Genomic DNA, 22,764 nt, shown 5'->3' with positions numbered 1-22,764 from the left:
TATGCGCCCCATTGAAAGGCAGCACAAAGAGCAGAAATGAGGCTGCTTTCTGGGGGATGCCCTCGGGGTGACTTCTTGCCATGTCACAGCCACGGGCCCTGTTAGTGGAGGTCCTCCAGGCTGCAGTGGACACTGCATTTCCTAATCTGTGTTCAAGCCCAGCACTGCCCATTTCCTCATCACATGACCTTGGGCAAATTACTTAAGCTCTGTGCCTGTTTTCCTACCTATGAAATGGGAATACTGGCAGTACCCATCTCATACCCCTTTGGTGAAGATTAAATGACAAAATGCAGATAAAAGTACTAAGAACACTCCATGCCACAAAACTCAACAAAACATTAACTGTCACCATCAGGACTGTCATTACTATGCCATCATTAAAATTTTTTTTTCTCAGCATCTTCTTGAGTCTTAAGTGAAACTGTTCACTTAATCACATGTACAAATTCTTCTTTACTCACATGTACAAAGTCTCCTGGCATATGCCAGAAGTTCAATAAACCCATAAAAGTAAACATTAAAAAAGAAACTGTCCTTTTAAAAAAATTACACAAATATGATGTGAATGTTTATATTACAGTTTTTAAATATTTAAATAAATATAGAAATTCTGAGAATAGTGAGAGCCCTCTTGTTACCTTACCCCTAATTCCCCAGACCCACCCCACTCCTCGGAGGTGGCCATTGTTAACATCTGCGGGTAGATCCAGCCATCCTTAAAAAGAAAACAAAAGCATATTTGCATAAATACACATGTAAGTAAACACACAGTCTTGCTGAAAGTGTCCTTTTCTCGCCCACAAACGGGATCATGTTACATCTACGTGGGTCCACAGCTTGCTTCGGAGAAGGCAATGGCACCCCACTCCAGTACTCCTGCCTGGAAAATCCTATGGACGGGAGGAGCCTGGAAGGCTGCAGTCCATGGGGTCGCTGAGGGTCAGACACGACTGAGCGACTTCACTTTCACTTTTCACTTTCATGCGTTGGAGAAGGAAATGGCAACCCACTCAGTGTTCTTGCCTGGAGAATCCCAGGGACGGGGCAGCCTGTTGGGCTGCCGTCTATGGGGTCACACAGAGTCGGACACGACTGAAGTGCCTTAGCAGTAGCAGCACAGCTTGCTTTTTCCCCTACACAAGCAAAATACCATGACTTTACATGTCAGGACACATATATTTTCCTCATATGTTTTAAAGATGTTTTAAAGACTGTGTAATAGTCTGCTGTACACATTGCTTCTAATTTGATGATGAAGCCCCTGCTGATGGGCACTTGGGTTGTTACCCAGTATTTTTGCTAATATGTGATAATGCTACAGTGAATAGCTGTGTGTATTTATCTCAGGCCCCTGGTCCTAGGGTTTCTGTAGGAAGCTTCTAGGATTCCAGGAGTGGCATACAGGGCAATAGGTCCCTCGTAAGCCATTATCTGTGTGGATGAACGATAGCGCTGTACTTTTTGAATTGAGTGGCACGCCAGCACACAGAGACTGCAGGTCATTTACTGTCTATGCAGTGCAGTAAGCTGTGTTATAATCCCCCTATGTTTCAGATGAGAAAAATGAGCCTTGTCTAATGTTAGTTGGCTGGTAAACTATAGATCTGAGACTTGTACCCTAGTCTTAATGACTCCAGAGTTCACTGTATGTTGCATCTTCTAGACATATGACGAACAGTTTGCATGAGAAGTATGCATGGAAACAGCCCTAATTGTGTGGATGTGGTTCTGTGCCTCGGCCGACCCTGGTAGTCCAGGCGGTAAGCTGTCCTGTTTGTTTGCAGGATCCTGGTGACCTACTGTTCCTCCTGGAAGCTTTTTCAGTGCTGGGGAGAGCAGGAGTTTGCCATCCCTGATAATGTTCTGGGGATTGTTTACGGGCAAACCATTTGCTGGATCGGAGCCTTTTTCTCACCCCTTCTTCCTGCAATTGCAACCTTAAAGTTCATTATCATCTTTTACGTGAAAGAGGTAAGGAGAGGTGGGGTTGAGGGGTCGATAACCCGGACCATTCTTGATCTTGCAGGACATTCAGCACACACATGCCTGGAGCCCACCCAGATCCCATCAGATGTATCACAATTGCATCCCTTATTTGATATATGTATTTTTTTTATTGTGAAAAAAAAAAAAACTTTGAATGGGTTTTCACATTTTTATCATTTTGAGAGTTGAAGAATGGTCTTGCTCCTATGGTTTAAATGTTTTTGTATGTAGCTAAGAGTTGAGTTGCCAAAGTAATATCTCTGCTTTTCAATATGCTATCTAGGTTGGTCATAACTTTCCTTCCAAGGAGTAAGCATCTACAGTGGTTCATTTTGGTGATTTTAAGAAAAGGTTTATTACTTAAAATTATTTAATTTTCTGCTTGGCTTTTGGAGCTGGTGCATTTATTTTCAGTTATCAGTTATTTACGTAGCTTCTCAAACAGCTCACAGATTGTAGGCGTTGTACCTGAACTAAGGGCTCAATGGGTGAAGTAGCCCTACAGATGACTAATTTATCTTGGCTTGTTAATCAAACTTTTTAAAATTATAGATGCAATATATGCTCACTGTTAAACATTTAAACAGTGCAGGTATGTATTCCATCCCTTCTTCTAGATATACATATATATATATATATATATATATATATATTTATATATATCTGTTAATAAGCCCAACATAATTGAGCACCTAATATACCAGGCCCTAGGAATTAAAAAATGGAAGTAATAATAGTATTATTAATAAGTACAACAGTACTAACAGGTGATAATAATACTGTGTCCTCCCACTCTGCTGAACCACTATATAGATGATCATGTAATCCTTTAAAGTAGGTACTGCTAGTAACCATATTTTATAAATTAGGAAGCTGAAGTTCAGAGAGGCTAAGTAACTGATCCAAGATCACACAGCTTATCAGTGACTCCTGAGATGTGAACCCAAGTTTACCTCACTCCAGAGCCTATGCTCTTAATCCAGTAGGCCGGGCCTTTCATTGGGTCATACTTTCTACCCAGCTGTTTTGGTCTTTGAAGAATGTTCCAGTGCTTTCATTTGAAAACTCAGTTGGCTGAAGTCACCACAGGAGAAGTGGATACGAGAAAGCTCGTAGGAACTTTTTCTTCTTCCAGAAAGTATCAGGCAGTGGCTTCCCAGCGTGTAGCTCAGTAGAGACAGCGTGGGGGTAATAGAATGGGTCACAGGCACTGGACTGAGTTCTGACACCCCAGCTTGACTGGCCAGCTGCCCCCAGACACCCTGACCAGACACGAGGGTCCCTCGGCTCACAAGATGCTCTGACTGCTGTGGTCACAGGAGCTTGATGCTCCTGAGACTATAGCTTTCTGCAATACTCAGGAGGAAGTATATGCCTCTTTCTCCCCCACTCCCCACCTGATCTCCCCTTCAAGTCTTAACCTCATTGGAAATATTTATTTTTAATATATAGGAAAGGAACTTAAGCACTGGGGGTCCAGTGCAGAGGGTGATGTTTCAGTCCCCTGTCAGAGAGCCTGAAATCCCATGTATCATAGCCAAAAAAACCAAAAGCATAAAAACAGAAACAGTATTGGAACAAATTCAGTAAAGACTTACTATATAGGAAAAATCCATGTTCACGTAAAAATGCAAGCAAAGTATCTCCTATTCTGGTATGTATATATTTAATACATATTTAAACCCCTAAGGAGAATACTTTTTGAATCTTTTCAAATCTTCATGCTGTGTACTGTAAATATATCACGTTGTATACTCTACCTTATAATTTTATTTGTCAATTATACCTCAGTAAAGCTGAGAAAGGAAATTTATGGTAAAGTGTTTAAAAATACATATTTTTAAAAAACAAATGAGATCATACAGTACAAAGTTTTGACGTCCCAACTTTTTATTTGACAGTGCCTTATACGATGTAAAGCTCTCTTGTTTTTTCTAAGGGCTAGGTGGTTTTCCATCGTATGAATCACTTTAACCTTTAAGGAACTACATTGATAGCTGCTTACATTGATAGCTGCTTTGGTTGCTTTCCGGAGAAGGCAATGGGCACCCCACTCCAGTACTCTTGCCTGGAAAATCCCATGGATGGAGGAGCCTGGTGGGCTGTAGTCCATGGGATCGCTAAGAGTCGGACACGACTGAGCGACTTCCTTTTTTTTTTTTTTTTTTGGTTGCTTTCAGTTATTCCCTGTTATCAACAACTGTAGCAGTAAATACCATATGCGTGTGTTTTGGCCATTTTTTTCACTATGGTCTGTATTGCTGACTACCCTCTAGAAAGGTTATAGCCAATTTATATTCCCACTGTAATGCATGACTGTGCTCATTTATCCTCAGAGAAGCAGTGCTCTTCATTTTTCCTCTTTCTTCCTTTCTCTCCTTAGATAAGTCTTCTTTATACCTGCAGACCCTCTCCGAGGCAGTTCAGAGCATCCAATTCTAATTTCTTCTTCCTGTTGGTGTTGCTGATTGGACTGTGCTTGGCAATTATACCTCTGACAATCAGCATGGCACGGTAAATATGACTTTCTTTCTAGAACATTCCCTCCTTGACTTGTCCCTCTTTTGTGTTAAAGCCTTCTTTGCATTCTTTATTGGCACCAGCAGAGGTCAGTAAGTTACTCCTGGGTGTCAAGTCCACCTTTGTTTTGGAATCACCCTCTGGATGCTGAAATATCTTAGTCCACTTCTGAACTTGAACTTGCAGGTTTCCCGTTGGTTTTGAGAGTGTTGTTTGGGTCTGTTCCACCCGATCCCTTTTCCTAGGACCTCTCTTCTGGTCGCCTTTGGGATTGTTTGTTTCTGATTGTAAAGATAATGCGTGGTCACTGAGAAGATTTGGCGTGTCTTCTGTGTACCAGGCACTGTTCTAGGTGCTGAGGGTATAAAGACAACTCAGACACGGCACGGGGGAGCGTGTCATCTAGTGTGGAATTTGGAAAGAAGGGAAATGTTCAGTCCTGAGGATGAGAAATTGAGGGTTCCAAACCCAGGGGTGCCACTTTTTCTGTTATAACCATTTATACCGACTCTGGAAAGAGAGTAAACGACTTAGCCTTTGCAAGCTATATGGTTTCTGTAGCACTTATTTGGCTCAACTGATTACATATCATCTATGTTGCAACCTATGCAGCCTATGTTGCATCTATGTATATAAGCCAGTAGGCAAGACTATGTTCCGGTAAAACTTTATGAAAAATAGACTGTGGACCAGATTTGGTCTATGGGCTGTAGTTTGCCACCCCTTGACTTAGTCTCATGGAATTCCGTTTCTTTATTTTATGTATCCTATTTTGTCCCATTTCTTCATTTTTTTTTTCTTATACTGGAGTGAGTTGCCATTTCCAGTACCAGGGGATCTTCCTGACCCAGGGATCGAACCCACGTCTCTTGCACCTCCTGCGTTGGCAGGTGGATTCTTTACCACTGCGCCACATTTCTTCATCTTTAATTGAAAAGCCTAGAACTTTGAATTCCTCTCTCAGGTTTTATTATTTTTTAAACTAATTTGAGTCTGTGTCAGTTCAGTTCAGTTCAGTTGCTCAGTCGTATCTAACTCTTTGTGACCCCATGGAGTGCAGCACGGATTCCCTGTCCATCACCAACTCCCAGAGCTTGCTCAGACTCATGTCCATGAAGTTGGTGATGCCAACCAACCATCTCATCCTCTGTCATCCCCTTCTTTGCCTGCCTTCCATCTTTCCCAGCATCAGGGTCTTTTCCAGTGAGTCAGTTCTTCGCATCAGGTGGCCAAAGTCTATGTATGTTTATTGTAATGGTAGTATGTTATACATTGAAAAATTCAAGTAGTACAGAAAAGAGTATAAATTAAAGAGATTTATTATGAAAAATGTATTTTTTAAATGCATATGGAATAATAGTGTTTGGCAACTTAATTTGTTTCACTTTTATATTATGTCCTTTTCCAGGCCAGCACATACAGAACTCTTGTTGTTTTAATTTTTTAACTTTGGATTTTTAAAATAAGAAATGCATTCACATGGCATAGATTTGGAAAAGTATAGACGAGTATGTGGTGGAAATTCATGCTCCAGTTCTGTTTCCGGCTACTTAGCTTCTATCTAAGCCAGTCATATCTATATGTGTGTGTCCCTCTAGGTGGTTCTTTATTCCAGTGTATGAATGGATCACAAATTGCTCATCCATTTTCTTAAACAACATTTAGGTTGTTTCCAGGAATCAATTTTTATCCGTAAAATAGGGCTGCAGTAGAAAATTTCCTACACAGAACTTTGTGATGTGACTATAGCCAATTCTTGTAAGCCTTAATTTTTTTTCCCATTGTAATTTTATTTTTCCCTTTTTATTTAAACAATTTTCAAATCTATGGAAAAGTTGAAAAAAATAGCAGCAGTGACAGCTTATATACCCTTTACCTGGATGTCCCAACTGTTGCATCCTGCTCCATTTGTCTACTCTGTCTCTGTTCATACCTTTTGTGTGTGTGCAGATGAACCACACCATGTTTGTAGGCATCATAACATTTCATTCCTAAATACCTAAACCTTCACTTCCTAAAGGTAAGGACATTCTTCCTATATATCCACAATAACATTATCACACCTAAGAAAAATAACGCCAATATCATGTTCCCGCCATTGCCAAGTTTCTCCAGTTGTCCGCAAATAGTCTTTTAGAGCTTTATTTTGTAAATGAGGCTCTTTTTCAGGTTTTACTCATTACTTTTGGTTACCATGTTTCCTTAGTCTTTTTTAATCTTAAAAAAGTCGAGACCAGTTTCCTCACCTCTAAATTAATAGGCTGAAGAGTGGTCTCCCCACATTCTAGAGCTGTCTGTTTTCTCACAGTGTCATTTATCTTGATCTTTTTTTTTTAATTTCTGATGCTCAATTTACTGCTGTTCTAGAATATCACCAGAGTATCTATCTTTGAGTAACAGATTCTTTTTTTTTTAACTGAAGTATAGTTGATTTTCAGTGTTGTGTTAGTTTCAGGTATACAGCAAAGTGATTTAGTTATATAAATATATTCTTTTTCAGATTCTTTTCCTTTATAGGTTATTATAAAATACTGAGTATAGTTCTCTGTGCTGTACAATGGGTCCTTGTTGATTATCTGTTTTATATGTAAGTAGTATGTATATGTTAATCCCAAACTTCTAATTTATCCCTACCCACTCATCACCTTCTCCTTTGGTAACCATAAGTTTGTTTTCTATGTCTGTGGGTCTATTTATGTTTTGTAAAAAAAGTTCATTAAATTTTTTAGATTACACATACCATTTCTCTGTTTGGCTTATTTCACTTAATATGATAATCTTTAGGTCCATCTATTTGCAGCAAATGGTATTGTTTCATTCTTTTTTCTGGCTGAGTAATACTCCATTGTGTGTGTGTGTGTGCCACATCTTCCTATTCATTCATCTCTCGATGGATACTTAGGTTGCTTCCGTGCACTGAACACTGGGGTGCATGTATCTATTCAAATTAAAGTTTTCTCTGGATATATGCCCAGGAGTAAGAGTGCAGGATCATATATGGTAGCTCTATTTTTTAACTCGACCTTCTGTCCTCAATTTCTTGTAAACTGGAAATCAAGTCTAGGGACTTGAGACTTCAGGGTAAGCATTTTTGACTGGGGTTTTCCCGAAGGCCCATGTGGTCAGGCAGTTCCTTGTGGGTCCTGTTAATGCAGTTTTGCAGGCGTGCAGAGGAGGCTGCTCAGCCTGTGCTGCAGGCCTGGGCTGAGCCCCATGCTTTGTGTCCTGGCAGCATCCCGTCCTCCAAAGCCTGCGGGCCATTCACCAACTTCAACACCACCTGGGAAGTGGTCCCCAAGACAGTGAGCACCTTCCCCAACTCGCTGCAGACGCTGGTTTATGGCATCACTTCGGAAGCCTTCGCAGTGCCTTTTTTCATGATCATCTGGTAAGTGAGAACCACCTGGGCTCTGCAAGTGTTTTCCATCGAGACTGGTGGGCTGCTCTCCGCTGGGAAATGGAGGTTACCTGAGACACTGGTGTGCTACTGAACCTCTCTGGGCTGTACTTTACCTAATCCCTAAAATGTTGTAATAATAGTAATTCTTTCAGGATATTGTTGAACAGGTTCAGGGAGATCCCAAATATAAGGCACTTAGCCAGATGGTGGACTTATAAAATATAACCCAATAAACACTGCATATTATTAGTATTACTGCATATTATTAGTATCACAAAATTAGTTGCTCTTCAGAAAAGGAATTGATAACTGGGCTGAGAGAAGAGTACCAGTGTAGGAGCATGCCCTTGAATCCTGGCTCTACTATTTATAAGCTGTGTGGCCTCAGGTCATCAGATTTCCTCTCTGAGTCTTGATTTCCCCACCTGGAAAATGGGAATAAAAATGGCACATACCTTGTAGGGCTGTAAGAAGAAGGACACATGGTGACACGTGTGAAGTGATTAGCAGAGGACCCGGCCCATGGTGAAGGCTCAGTAAATGACAAGGGTTGGGTGCAGAGGCGATGAGGGCTTTTGTGCAGAGATTCATTTTGCGTGTTAAAGTAATTCTAATCACAAATGTGTGTTGAGGGCTTACTTTGTATTAGGCACTGTTCTAATTACTGTCCATTCTCATTATTCATAAATTCCATATTTTTTATGTATTGTAAAAATGCTTACTAGCTAAAACATTTTTGTAACCAAAAAGTCGATACTAGTGATGCTTTTTTGTGGGTATTTATGGAGTGTGTTACTCATGCATTGAGTAACAAAAAATGAGTTGCCTTGACATACAGTGTCTCAGTGTATTTATTATTCCACTGCTGTAGTGGAATATCATAGACTGGGTCGCTAAATATTGTTTCTCATGGTTCTGGAGCCTGGAAGTCTGGGATCAAGATTCCAATATGGTCAGATGAAGATCCTCTACAGACTTCTTGTATTCTGTAATGGCAGAAGGGGCTAGGGAACGCTCTGATGTCTCTTTAATAGGGGCACTAGTCTCATTTGTGAGGGCTTTATCCTCATGACCTAATCACCTCCCACAGGCCTACTGTCTAATACCATCACCTTGGGATTAGGACTTATATGAACTTTGGCAGGACGCAGTATTCAAACCATAGCTCAGACTGTAACTAAGTATCCTAAATTTTTATCATCTGTTTATAGTGCCATGTTTCTTGCATTTCATGCTTTTGGTGGTGGGTGATTTTGCTGTTCATGCAGACATGAAGTGTTTTCTAGGGTTTTCTAAGTGCACGAAGGCTGGAATGTGTTTTATGCAGAGACTGTGCTTGTTAGAATCAGCGAACTAAAATGGACTGGAGTGGGTGAATTTAACTCTGATGACCATTATATCTACTACTGCGGGCAGGAATCCCTCAGAAGAAATGGAGTAGCCATCATGGTCAACAAAAGAGTCCGAAATGCAGTACTTGGATGCAGTCTCAAAAACGACAGAATGATCTCTCTTTGTTTCCAAGGCAAACCATTCAGTATCACAGTAATCCAAGTTTTGCCCCAAGTAACGCTGAAGAAGCTGAAGTTGAACAGTTCTATGAAGACCTACAAGACCTTTTAGAACTAACACCCAAAAAAGATGTCCTTTTCATTATAGGGGACTGAAATGCAAAAGCAGGAAGTCAAGAAACACCTGGAGTAACAGGCAAATTTGGCCTTGGAATATGGAATGAAGCAGGGCAAAGACTAATAGAGTTTTGCCAAGAAAATGCACTGGTCATAGCAAACACCCTCTTCCAACAACACAAGAGAAGACTCTACACATGGACATCACCAGATGATCAACACCGAAATCAGATTAATTATATTCTTTGCAGCCAAAGATGGAGAAGCTCTATACAGTCAACAAAAACAAGACCAGGAGCTGACTGTGGCTCAGATCATGAACTCCTTGTTGCCAAATTCAGACTTAAATTGAAGAAAGTAGGGAAAACCACTAGACCATTCAGGTATGACCTAAATCAAATCCCTTATGATTATACAGTGAAAGTGAGAAATAGATTTAAGGGACTAGATCTGATAGATAGAGTACCTGATGAACTATGGACTGAGGTTCGTGACATTGTACAGAAGACAGGGATCAAGACCATCCCCATGGAAAAGAAATGCAAAAAAGCAAAATGGCTGTCTGGGGAGGCCTTACAAATAGCTGTGAAAAGAAGAGAAGTGAAGCAAAGGAGAAAAGGAAAGATATAAGCATCTGAATGCAGAGTTCCAAAGAATAGCAAGAAGAGATAAGAAAGCCTTCCTCACTGATCAGTGAAAAGAAATAAAGGAAAACAACAGAATGGGAAAGACTAGAGATCTCTTCAAGAAAATTAGAGATACCAAGGGAACATTACATGCAAAGATGGGCTCGATAAAGGACAGAAATGGTATGGACCTAACAGAAGCAGAAGATATTAAGAAGAGGTGGCAAGAATACACAGAAGAACTGTACAAAAAAGATCTTCACAACCCAGATAATCACGATGGTGTGATCACTGACCTAGAGCCAGACATCCTGGAATGTGAAGTCAAGTGGGCCTTAGAAAGCATCACTATGAACAAAGCTAGTGGAGGTGATGGAATTCCAGTTGAGCTATTTCAAATCCTGAAAGAGGATGCTGTGAAAGTGCTGCACTCAATATGCCAGCAAATTTGGATAACTCAGCAGTGGCCACAGGACTGGAAAAGGTCAGTTTTCATTCCAGTCCCAAAGAAAGGCAATGCCAAAGAATGCTCAGATCATCTCACATGCTAGTAAAGTAATGCTCAAAATTCTCCAAGCCAGGCTTCAGCAATATGTGAACCGTGAACTTCCAGATGTTCAAGCTGGTTTTAGAAAAGGCAGAGGAACCAGAGATCAAATTGCCAACATCCGCTGGATCATGGAAAAAGCAAGAGAGTTCCAGAAAAACATCTATTTCTGCTTTATGGACTATGCCAAAGCCTTTGACTGTGTGGATCACAATAAACTGTGGAAAATTCTGAAAGAGATGGGAATACCAGAACACCTGACCTGCCTCTTGAGAAACCTATATGCAGGTCAGGAAGCAACAGTTAGAACTGGACATGGAACAACTGACTGGTTCCAAATAGGAAAAGGAGTACGTCAAGGCTATATATTGTCACTCTGCTTATTTAACTTATATGAAGAGTACATCATGAGAAACGCTGGGCTGGAGGAAGCACAATCTGGAATCAAGATTGCTGGGAGAAATATCAATAACCTCAGATATGCAGATGACACCACCCTTATGGCAGAAAGTGAAGAGGAACTAAAAAGCCTCTTGATGAAGGTAAAAGAGGAGAGTGAAAAAGTTGGCTTAAAACTCAACATTCAGAAAACTAAGATCATGGCATGTGGTCCCATCACTTCATGGGAAATAGATGGGGAAACAGTGGAAACAGTGTCAGCCTTTATTTTGGGGGGCTCCAAAATCACTGCAGATGGTGACTGCAGCCATGAAATTAAAAGACGCTTACTCCTTGGAAGGAAAGTTATGACCAACCTAGATAGCATATTCAAAAGCAGAGACATTACTTTGCCAACAAATGTCCGTCTAGTCAAGGCTATGGTTTTTCCAGTGGTCATGTATGGATGTGAGAGTTGGACTGTGAAGAAAGCTGAGCACCGAAGAATTGATGCTTTTGAACTGTGGTGTTGGAGAAGACTCTTGAGATTCCGTTGGACTGCAAGGAGATCCAACCAGTCCATTCTGAAGGAGATCAGCCCTGGGTGTTCTTTGGAAGGAATGATGCTAAAACTGAAACTCCAGTACTTTGGCCACCTCATGTGAAGAGTTGACTCATTGGAAAAGACTGTGATGCTGGGAGGGATTGGGGGCAGGAGGAGAAGGGGACGACAGAGGATGAGATGGCTGGATGGCATCACTGACTCGATGGACGTGAGTCTGAGTGAACTCCGGGAGTTGGTGATGGACAGGGAGGCCTGGCGTGCTGCGATTCATGGGGTCGCAAAGAGTCAGACACAACTGAGCGACTGAACTGTGCTTGTTAGATAAGCTTCATTCGGGCACACATCATGGTGCTGTTGGCTGTGAGTTCAGTGATATTAAATAAGGTGTCTTTAAATAGAAACAGTTATTGTGTATTAATAACTTTGTTTCTCAAGAAACATAAAAGAAACGGTCGCTGCGACTCATCGCCGTCTGAACACACAGCGGCTGCTGAGCACCCGACCAGGGCCTGCGCCGGAGCCCACGCCAAGCTCCGCGGCTCCTCGCCCACCAGGGCGGCCCTGAGCCAGTTGTCACTGAGGTAGCGCGCCCCACATTCTCCGCTGCCCGGCCAGGCCAGGCCGGCTCTGGCGTTGCCTGGCTCCCGCTCGCTCACCCGCTCCCTCCTTTGCGCCTGAGTCACCGCCGCCGCCATGGCCGAGAATAGTGAAAGCGGCGGCCCTCCGAGTTCCCAGGACAACGCCGCCGCGGCCGAAGGTGCCGGCGCCCCTGCCGCCACCGCCTCCACGGAACCCAAGATCATGAAACTCACCGTGAAGACCCCGAAGGAGAAGGAGGAGTTCGCAGTGCCCGAGAACAGCTCCGTCCAGCAGTTCAAGGAAGAAATCTCGAAACGTTTCAAATCACATACCGACCAACTTGTGTTGATATTTGCGGGAAAAATTTTAAAAGATCAAGATACTTTGAGTCAGCATGGAATTCACGATGGACTTACTGTTCACCTTGTCATCAAAACACAAAACAGGCCTCAGGATCATTCAGCTCAACAAACAAATGCCAGTGGAACCAGTGCTACCACATCATCAGCTCCTAGTAGTAACTCCACATCTGGTTCTGCCACTAGCAGCCCTTTTGGTTTAGGTGGCCTTGGAGGACTTGCAGGTCTGAGTAGCTTGGGTTTGAATACTACCAACTTCTCTGAACTACAGAGCCAGATGCAGCGGCAACTTATGTCCAATCCTGAAATGATGGTCCAGATCATGGAGAATCCCTTTGTCCAGAGCATGCTTTCAAATCCTGACCTGATGAGGCAGTTAATTATGGCCAATCCACAAATGCAACAGTTGATACAGAGAAATCCAGAAATTAGTCATATGCTAAATAATCCAGATATTATGAGACAAACATTGGAACTTGCTAGGAATCCGGCAATGATGCAGGAAATGATGAGAAACCAGGACCGAGCCTTGAGCAACCTGGAAAGCATCCCAGGGGGATACAATGCTTTACGGCGCATGTACACAGATATTCAGGAACCCATGTTGAGTGCTGCACAAGAACAGTTTGGTGGTAATCCGTTTGCTTCGTTAGTGAGCAATACATTGTCAGGTGAAGGTAGTCAGCCTTCCCGTACAGAAAATAGAGATCCATTACCCAATCCGTGGGCTCCACAGGCTTCTCAGAGTTCATCAGCTTCCAGTGGCACCACCAGCTCAGTGGGGGGCACTAGTGGTAGTGCTGCTGGTGGTACTGCTGGGCAGAGTTCTGCTGCGCCAAATTTGGGACCTGGAGTAGGAGCCAGTATGTTCAATACACCAGGAATGCAGAGCTTGTTGCAGCAAATAACTGAAAACCCACAACTTATGCAAAACATGTTGTCTGCCCCCTACATGAGAAGCATGATGCAGTCACTAAGCCAGAACCCTGACCTTGCTGCACAGATGCAGAATCCTGATACGTTATCGGCTATGTCAAACCCTAGAGCAATGCAGGCCTTATTACAGATTCAGCAGGGTTTAGAGACCTTAGCAACTGAAGCCCCCCGGCCTCATCCCAGGGTTTACTCCTGGCCTGGGGGCATTAGGAAGTACTGGAGGCTCTTCAGGAACCAATGGCTCTACTTCTACATCTAGCGAAAACCCAAGTCCCACAGTAGGAACCACCGAACCTGGACACCAGCAGTTTATCCAACAAATGCTGCAGGCTCTTGCTGGAGTGAATCCTCAGCTACAGAATCCAGAAGTTAGATTTCAGCAGCAACTGGAACAGCTCAGTGCAATGGGATTTTTGAACCGTGAAGCAAACTTGCAAGCGCTAATAGCCACAGGAGGGATATCAATGCGGCTATTGAAAGGTTACTGGGCTCTCAGCCATCATAGCAGCATTTCTGTATCTTGAAAAAAATGTAATTTATTTTTGATAACGGCTCTTAAATCTTTAAAATACCCGCTTTATTTCATTTTGACTCTTGGAATTCTGTGCTGTTATAAACAAACCCAATATATGATACATTTTAAGGTGGAGTGCAGTAAGATGTGTGGGTTTCACTGTGTTTGTTTGTTTTTTGTTTTCCTGGAACAGTGGGAATCAATGCTTTTTCATTTAAGGCTACTGCATGCGTCAAACACTTCTGCATTTATTGTAATTTTTACAAAACATATTACCTTTTATAGTTGGGTGAACAGATTTTTGTCCTGCATCTGTCCAGTTTATTTGCTTTTTAAACATTAGTCTCTGGTAGTAATTTATGTAGAATAAAAGCATTAAAAAGAAGCAAATCATTTGCGCTTTATAATTTGTGATACAACATTGCTTATCGTGACTTTGGCATGTATTTTTGCAAACAAAAATGCTGTAAGATTTATACTACTGACAGTTTTTGCTTTATTTGTATACAATGTATGTATGCACATTTGGGACAGCATCTCTAGAAACATACTACAGTAGATCATCTGAGCAAAATATCTGTAATGGAAAAAATAAAGATAAGGAAATACTTCAAAGCAGAGTATTTCTTAATTGTGTAGAATCTTACAGCATCTTTGATGAACATCTCAGCAAAAGTACTGGTTAGTGAGGCTTGTTGAAAATACAGTAGAAAAACTGATTCTGGTTATCTCTTTAAGGACGTATTAATTGTACAGACAAGATGATGTAACACTGTCTCAGCATTCACAGATTGACTGTAAATTACCTTAATCTTTGTGCAGACTGAAGGAGCACTGTAGTGTAACCCCAAAGTGCATTTGCCTAGGACTTGCAGCTTCTCCCATAGGTAGTTTAACAGGCATTACAATTTGTAATTGAAATGTTGCTTTCACTGAAAGTGTCTTGATGTTTCAGTTATTTTTAATCGCCATATAAAAATAGAACTATCTTCAGGATTTATCAGTTTTCTCATGCACAGGCAATACACGAATTTAAAATGATTTGTGAGCCACTTGTTTCTGAAGTGTTTTGGTAGTTCTATTAAGAAATAGTTAAATATTGTGCCTTTCAGAGCCTGAGAGAAGGGGAATTTTGGGGGTGGGGTGGGGTTCTGTCCTGGATTGGGCCAGCCTAAATAATACTGGCAACCAAGATTCTGTTAGGATTTCTGTGCGTATAGTGTAGTAAAGAAGTATCATTCAGGGGTGAAAACAAAGAGCCGTTTTAACAATGTTGAGTACATTTGGCTGTTCTACAGCTTTTTTCTTCCCTCCCCAAGGAAATTCTGTTTGCCTAACTCTCAAACTATTGGGGTGGTACATTCCTTTAGGACCAATTAAAACCTAACTTTGGGGTCAGTAATATATTTGGCTGACTCTGGTTCAGTATTCTCTTAGGTCATTATATTCTCTCATGTACAGTTAAGGGAAATTAAAATGTTAAAGTAACTAAAATTAATTCAGACCAGTAAAATCAAGGGAAATATAAGTTGAATTCCATTACTTCTGTAAGTTGCTTGCTATTAAAAAGGTGAAGAGGCAGGTTGCCCACCATTCCGTGCACTGTTTTGACACTGTCCCCTGGAATAAAACAGGTACAAAGGTTAATTAAGATGGAGGCATGACTAAGAGGAACTTGTTAAGGATGATATTTGTGTGTCTCTGCTCTCTCTGCCTTATGCCTCAGTATGGTTTTAAAACTTTTGTACTAGCAATTGGTGGTATACAGTGTGGGGTAGTGTCATAACCAGTTTGACAATTTATTAATCACAAAATAACAATAAATCTCTAGCTTTAAAAAAAAAAAAAAAAGAAACATAAAAGAAACTATCAATCAGCTGACAAAAATGTTGTGACCAGAGGCACAAAGGAACCTGTTCTGTATTTCCTTTGGGACCATTGTTTCAGAATTCACTGGTTCAGTTTCCTGGAACCTATAGAACTACCACAAATCACTGAGTTGATTGTAGCTTACCTGTTCTAACTCCTGCAGTCATCAGTTATCCTATGAGGTAGATATTACTACAGTAAAATCCCACAATGATGCAAGAAAAGGGTTAAAAAATTTATTTGTTAAAGGTAAGATACCGTTGATATTAATACAATGATGTGGGAGTTGTAGCCCATTAGCCTGGAATTCCGTGGATCCTGGAATCCAGCGGCTCCATCGTTGTTGGTTCACTCCAGCTGTGGTCTGGCTGCCGCCATCTGGGGTGGTTACCTGATCTGGCTTCCACATCATTGGGGGTCACTCTCGACCTTGGCCATGGGGACTTCCAGAAGAGAAGACTGACATCCCTGATTCCAGTGTCCCTCACTTCCTCAGCCTTCTCTGGGGAGATTAAATAGGCAGCCACCTCCCCTTCATGGATGATGTTGCCTGCTGTTTACCTGGGCACTTGCCCTTCACTTCACTTGTCCGTCTTCTCAAAGATAATAATTTCAACCACCCATAATTGAGGTCTGGGGCTGCACAGAAAACAGGAGCAATTGCCAGCTGCTTTTACTCAGAATTGTATTATGTTAGGCTTGTTATCACTGGGTTTTACTCTGTTATCCCCATTTTACAGATGAGGGGGCTGAGGCCAGAGAGGCTCCACAGTGATCATCCACAGTCACTTTATTCTGTGTTGAGCTGAGCTTCTGGCCCATCTCCTCTCTCCCCTCTCTTGTGTGTGCCAGCGGAGATTCAAGAGCTTTAGTATTAACTTAGAAAGCAAGGTAGGAATCGGTCTCTGCTGCCATTGCCAAATAAAACCTCTCTGGCTATTTCTGATGCTCTCTGCTTGGGAGAGGGGTGGGTTTTCTTTTTTTCTTCTGTTCAAACAAAAGTAAAACTGTTCCAGGCCAAGTGGGTCGGGTCGTTTTGCAGTGACCTTCAGATGGTACAAACTCCCTAGTGACCTCTCGCCTTATGTTGCAGCCTCATTATGTTTTACTTCATCGCCCTGGCCGGAGCGCACAAGCGGGTGGTCGTCCAGCTCCGAGAGCAGCTGAACCTGGTAAGAAAGCTCCGGTCCTGGGAGTCAGGGCCAGGGATGTTTATGGCAGGACACGGAAAGGAATGGGAGTTTCTCCTGGGGAGAGAGAGTGGGACACTGCATCACCACTCCCCCAGAACTCTGCCTTCAGGCCTGGACTCCTGCAGCTCCATCCTCATACTGTGCTGGGATGCAGAGGTCAAGAAGGGAGACGGACTGCTCAGAGGCTAAAGGAAAGAGATACATTCCGACTGCGATAACTGCTGTAAAGATGGCGTAGATGAGCTAGTTAGAGGGTGCCTGGTGGACCATCTGCTGCTGAGATAGCAGCCATTTCAGCAGGAAGTGATGATGGAGCCAAGACTTGAATGATGAGAAGGAGCCAGTTATGGGAGGTCTTGGGTATGAGAGTAACAGGCAGAGACAACAGCGAGGTCTGGGCCCAGGAGGAAGGGCATTCTGCACGGAGGGTGCATGATGGGAAAGGCAAGGCGAGCTTGAGTCACAGCACTGCCTGAGGGTGCTGGTGAGAAGTCTGGGTTTAATTCTGAGTGTGATAAGAAGCCACTGGAGGGTGTTGTCCAAGTCTGATGTTCATTTTTAAAAGAACATTTTTACAAGGCTGCTTTGTGGACCAGGGGCTGGGGTGGGGGGGTCTGGGGGACAAGAGTAAAAAGACAGTTTGGAGGTCACTGGAGGTCCAGTAGTTTGGATCCTTGGCCTTGAATCTGATAGGTAATTTCTTGGGTTGAAATAATATTTGTTTCCAAATATATTGACTGTGCTGTTGAACCTATTTTTTTTTTTTTTTTAGGAAAGCCGTGACAAGCGTTATCTAATCCAGAAACTCACAGAAGCCCAGAGGGATCTGAGGAACCGGCTAGACTGACGGGGAAGTGCTGCTGCCTGTGGCTTACAGGCTGGCCTGGTGACCTGCCAGCCTACAATATCCGTCGGGGATTTTAGCGGAAATTTTAAAATATATTTTTCTGGAGTTTGGGCCTTTCCTGAAAGTGGCTCCAAATGTGCAGCTCCAGTGGCCGTGTTTACATTAACAGGTCCCTGTCCTTAGGGCATTAGTAAAGCAGGTTCAAAACCATGTCTTCTGCCTGTAACCCAGCAGCTCAGGGGCAACTTAACCAAAACACTGACTTTGAAGCTTTTCAACTGAAATTGAGGAGAGACCACTCATGTTTTTACAAGCTCACTTGTATCGTCTTTTAAAGTTAACTGTGGAAGTCATCAGTCCATGAGCCTGGGTTCGTTCTTTTGAACCAGGTTCTGGGGATTTAGGCTGAGAGGTGTTCCCTTAAGAAGCAGTGACTCTTGTGAATGGTTCTGTATACTTAAAATGCAGAAACCCTGGAATCATGATGTTTGAAACAGGTGGTGGAGCATGGAGAGGATGGTTATGTAATTTCAGCTATGTGGTAATATGTAATATGAGAGTAATACTGTATGACAGAGAAAAGCCCTTCCTGCCGTGTGAATAAGGAAGGCTCCGAGGGCCTTGGATTGAGCCCGTGATGGGGGAGCAGCCACAGCTTGGTAGCCTGGATTTCGTAGCTTCCTGGGCATGTTGCTACAGCCTCATTACTCAGGGGAAGCTGCTTTAAGGGCCTGGATAGTCACAACCTTCCATTCCCTTCTAGTCCTGGGTTTGGAGATTTGGCAGAGGGTTCTGTGCCATCAAGATTAAGAGGCAGAGTGCATCTCGCTCTGCCAAAGGCCGCGTCCCTTCCTGCACTGAGCTCTCTGAATGGCACTTCACGGTTCGGAGCCAGGCTGGAAGGGGCTGTTGAGTGTTTGAGTGTTGGGGGCACATGGGCTGCAGCATCAGGCCAGCCTTTGGCGGTGTACCCAACTAGACCGAATGCTGGAGCTTTTAAATGTACATATTCATAGTTTTAAAGGCTCTTGTTTTTCTTGTGCTTAAAATTTTTAATTTCATTTTACAAAACATGTAGATATCTCTTAAGACTTCTATTACCATAAAAACCTTATGCAATGAATACCTCAGTATAAGCTTACCTGAAATTAATAGCTTTAAACCTTTTCACATAAGCCTTGATTATAGTTTAATCAGTTTTCATTCTAATACCTTCAGAATCTTTTCCAAAGTACTGTAGTTTTGTAATGGACTGTCTGTGCCCTCCTCCTGTTTTCCTTCCTTTCACTGGCTCGTTAAACCTTTCCTTGGGTTTGCCTCGCATTTAAAGGTGGGTGCAGGTTTTAGAAAGCTGCTGTTATGAAGACTATTTCCCACCCCCAGGACTCTCCCATTACTCAAAAATGATTCACTCCTTGCTCTTAGAAACAAAGCAAGCTCACCACAGTTAACACAAGTCTATCTACTTGTCCCTTTGCCAGACTTTTTTTTTTTGCTCTTCTACAGTTAGTATTCATACAGGGTATTTTTAAAAACTATAAAACTGATGAGCTTTTCAAGCTTTTCATACCTTTTTAAGGTTTATGAATATTTAAGTCTAATAACTAGTATGGAATTTTGAACAAATGAAAGTTCATTCCATCCTCACTTAAAAAATTCTAAATTGTTGGCATTTTTGCCTAAAGAATTTATATGTAGCGCATTCTTGCCTTCAGCATGCTTCTGAGAACAGTCAAGTATTCTGTGCAGCGTGTGTGTGTGTGTGTGTGTGTGTGTGTGTGTGTGTGTGTGTGTTGGAAGCTCTGTTTTCTTTCCTGTTATTATACTGAAATATGCTAATATATTCATCTTAGGTAAATGCTGCTAATTTGCATACTTTGTACTTGAATTTTTTTTTTATATTTTGATAATTTTAATAACTGCAGGAGATGTCTGTATAATTGTTAAAGTGCAGCTCTCTCTAACAAATGTGCATTAAAACTACTGATTAAACTGTATCTTGAAGGTTTTAAAATGTGATTGTGTGTGATTGGAGGGGTCTTGTCAGCAATCTAGTGACCATAGAAAACTATAACAGTTTGTAAGGTTACTCTTTGCCTTTTCCTAGAATCAGAGAGAAGAAAGATTTAATTTTAGAAAGTCATCAAATGAGTGCAATTAAGACTCTATTTTAAGCCAAGGAGGGATGTGTGTGTGTGTGTGTGTGTTTTAAACTTAAAAGACATAGTTATTTCAAGCATTCCCTATCCCACCTCCCAGAGGAATTTTATTCTCCCAGAAAATTATATAATATATATTCAAGCAAATATGTATCTGTAGTTGTATGCATGATATTTATTTATTTCTGAGCTTCTCCTTTTTTCCTCCTTAATAATATCTTGAAGAACATGGCATTCTTCCATATGTCATTGTATACTTTCATAATCATTTACAAGTGCTGGATACTTAGTTTTCAGTCACTACCCCCTCCCTGACCCCACACACCTCATTATAAACACTGGGAATTGGAATTTTGAAAGTCCATGCAAACATTTCTCTTTTCTTTGTTCTACCCCATTTGGCTTCAGGTTCTTTTTTTTTTTTTTTTTTTTTTTAACATATAATGCATTTATTAAGAGTTCAACATTCTTTTTTTCTTTTTTTAATTTTTAATTGGAGGATAGTTTCTTTACACTGCTGTGTCGGTTTCTGCCGTTAAACAACGTGAATCAACCATAAGTGTATATATATCCCCCGACCTTAAAACCTCCCTTCCAACCCCCCACCCCAGCTTCAGGTTCTTGTTCTTTATCAAGACAGCCTTGCACTTCCTTGCAATCACAAAATATTCTCATAGAGAAGAATCCAGTTACACAGGTCTTTAATTTGTATTAACTCTGTTAGCAAAGTAAATTTCTGCAGCTACATGTCTGATTGCAGATACTCACTTGAGTAAGTATTGGAGAGGGCTTTCCTGGAGGCTCAGTCAGTAAAGAATCTGCCTGCTATGCGGGAGACCTGGGTTTGATATCTGGGTTGGGAAGATCCCCTGGAGAAGGGCATGGCAACCCACTCCAGTAGTCTTGCCTAGAGAATCCCCATAGTCAGGAGCCTGGCGGGCTACATACAGTTCATGGGGTTGCAAGAGTTGGATACGACTGAGAGACTAATAAGAGCAGAGCAGAAGAAAGGAATTAAAGGGATGGCACAGCAAGGTCTGATCTCTAGGAAGATAGAACTTTTTAATGTGTCTTCTTTATATAGGGTGTTACTTTATTAGTAAATTTCATTTGGTATATTTTCTTTCCAAAACATGGGATGTGCTTGGGACTATAGAGTGGCTTTCTAACTTGCTTAGTTGCATAAGTTTTTACAGGTTTCCTTACCTTTCTGGGATAAAGTACCCTCATTTTTTTTTAGTACCCTCATTTTTAAAATGAAAAAATAACTGAATTCACTTTTATTTTTGAGGATTGAATTAGGGAATAATAATAAACTGTGGAAAATTCTGAAAGAGATGGGAATACCAGACCACCTGACCTGCCTCTTGAGAAACCTATATGCAGGTCAGGAAGCAACAGTTAGAACTGGACATGGAACAACAGTTAGAACTGGACATGGAACAACAGACTGGTTCCAAATAGGAAAAGAAGTATGTCAAGGCTGTATATTGTCACCCTGCTTATTTAACTTATATGCAGAGTACATCATGAGAAACGCTGGGCTGGAAGAAGCACAAGCTGGAATCAAGATTGCTGGGAGAAATATCAATAACCTCAGATATGCAGATGACACCACCCTTATGGCAGAAAGTGAAGAGGAACTAAAAAAAAAAAAAGCCTCTTGATGAAAGTGAAAGAGGAGAGTGAAAAAGTTGGCTTAAAGCTCAACATTCAAAAAACTAAGATCATGGCATCTGGTCCCAACACTTCATGGGAAATAGATGGGGAAACAGCGGAAACAGTGTCAGACTTTATTTTTGGGGGCTCCAAAATCACTGCAGATGATGATTGCAGCCATGAAATTAAAAGACGCTTACTCCTTGGAAGAAAAGTTATGACCAACCTAGACAGCATGTTAAAAAGCAGAGACATTACTTTGCCAACAAAGGTCCATCTAGTCAAGGCTATGGTTTTTCCAGTAGTCATGCATATGGATGTGAGAGTTGGAGCATGAAGAAAGCTGAGCGCCAAAGAATTGATGCTTTTGAACTGTGGTGTTGGAGAAGACTCTTGAGAGTCCCTTGGACTGCAAGGAGATCCAACCAGTCCATTCTAAAGGAGATCAGTCCTGGGTGTTCTTCGGAAGGACTGATGCTGAAGCTGAAACTCCAATACTTTGGCCACCTCATGTGAAGAGTTGACTTATTGGAAAAGACTCTGATGCTGGGAGGGATTGGGGGCAGGAGAAAAAGGGGATGACAAAGGATGAGATGGCTGGATACCATCACTGACTCAATGGACATGAGTTTGAGTGAACTCTGGGAGTTGGTGGTGGCCAGGGAGGCCTGGCGTGCTGCGATTCATGGGGTCGCAAAGAGTCGGACATGACTGAGCGACTGAACTGAACTGAAAGTAAATAAATATTATTTCACAGTCATCTGTGAAGATTGTGGCACACATAAATAAAACTCATTCTGCTTCTACAAAAAATTAACCCCTCATTGTCAGACCTTTGCTATCCTGATGTCCTTAGGACAAGGCACAGTCTACTTCTCAATCAAAGAATGTAAAATAGCTATTTAAAATAGCTATAAATCAAACAGTGTAGGCTATAGGAAATCCAAGATGGCCACTTGGCTTTTCCCAGTCCCCTTACAAACCTCACTTTTTATT

General features: G+C 41.8%; 1 protein-coding gene and 1 pseudogene across 3 annotated transcripts in view; both read left to right on the top strand.

Annotated features, from left to right (window-relative positions):
• Positions 1–21,787, top strand: part of TMC7 (transmembrane channel like 7) — a 62,628-nt gene extending 40,841 nt beyond the window's left edge. For 2 of the 3 annotated variants that reach the window (XM_019987920.2, XM_070779726.1), the window contains exons 12-16: positions 1,788–1,974; positions 4,373–4,503; positions 7,742–7,897; positions 17,004–17,082; positions 17,876–21,787. In XM_019987920.2, coding sequence (XP_019843479.2) covers positions 1,788–1,974; positions 4,373–4,503; positions 7,742–7,897; positions 17,004–17,082; positions 17,876–17,950 — 628 coding nt within the window. In that variant the 3' untranslated portion in view covers positions 17,951–21,787. The remainder of the gene's footprint in view (positions 1–1,787; positions 1,975–4,372; positions 4,504–7,741; positions 7,898–17,003; positions 17,083–17,875) is intronic. The other variant, XM_019987921.2, reaches the window with a different exon arrangement.
• On the top strand, positions 12,124–14,661 carry LOC109578575 (ubiquilin-1 pseudogene; annotated as a pseudogene).
• Positions 21,788–22,764: the final 977 nt, after the last annotated feature.

The sequence above is a fragment of the Bos indicus genome, chromosome 25 (assembly GCF_029378745.1).
Source record: "Bos indicus isolate NIAB-ARS_2022 breed Sahiwal x Tharparkar chromosome 25, NIAB-ARS_B.indTharparkar_mat_pri_1.0, whole genome shotgun sequence".
Lineage (NCBI taxonomy): Eukaryota > Metazoa > Chordata > Mammalia > Artiodactyla > Bovidae > Bos > Bos indicus.
The sequence above is the reverse complement of the archived record's forward strand: the minus strand, read 5'-3'. Positions and strand labels throughout refer to the sequence as shown.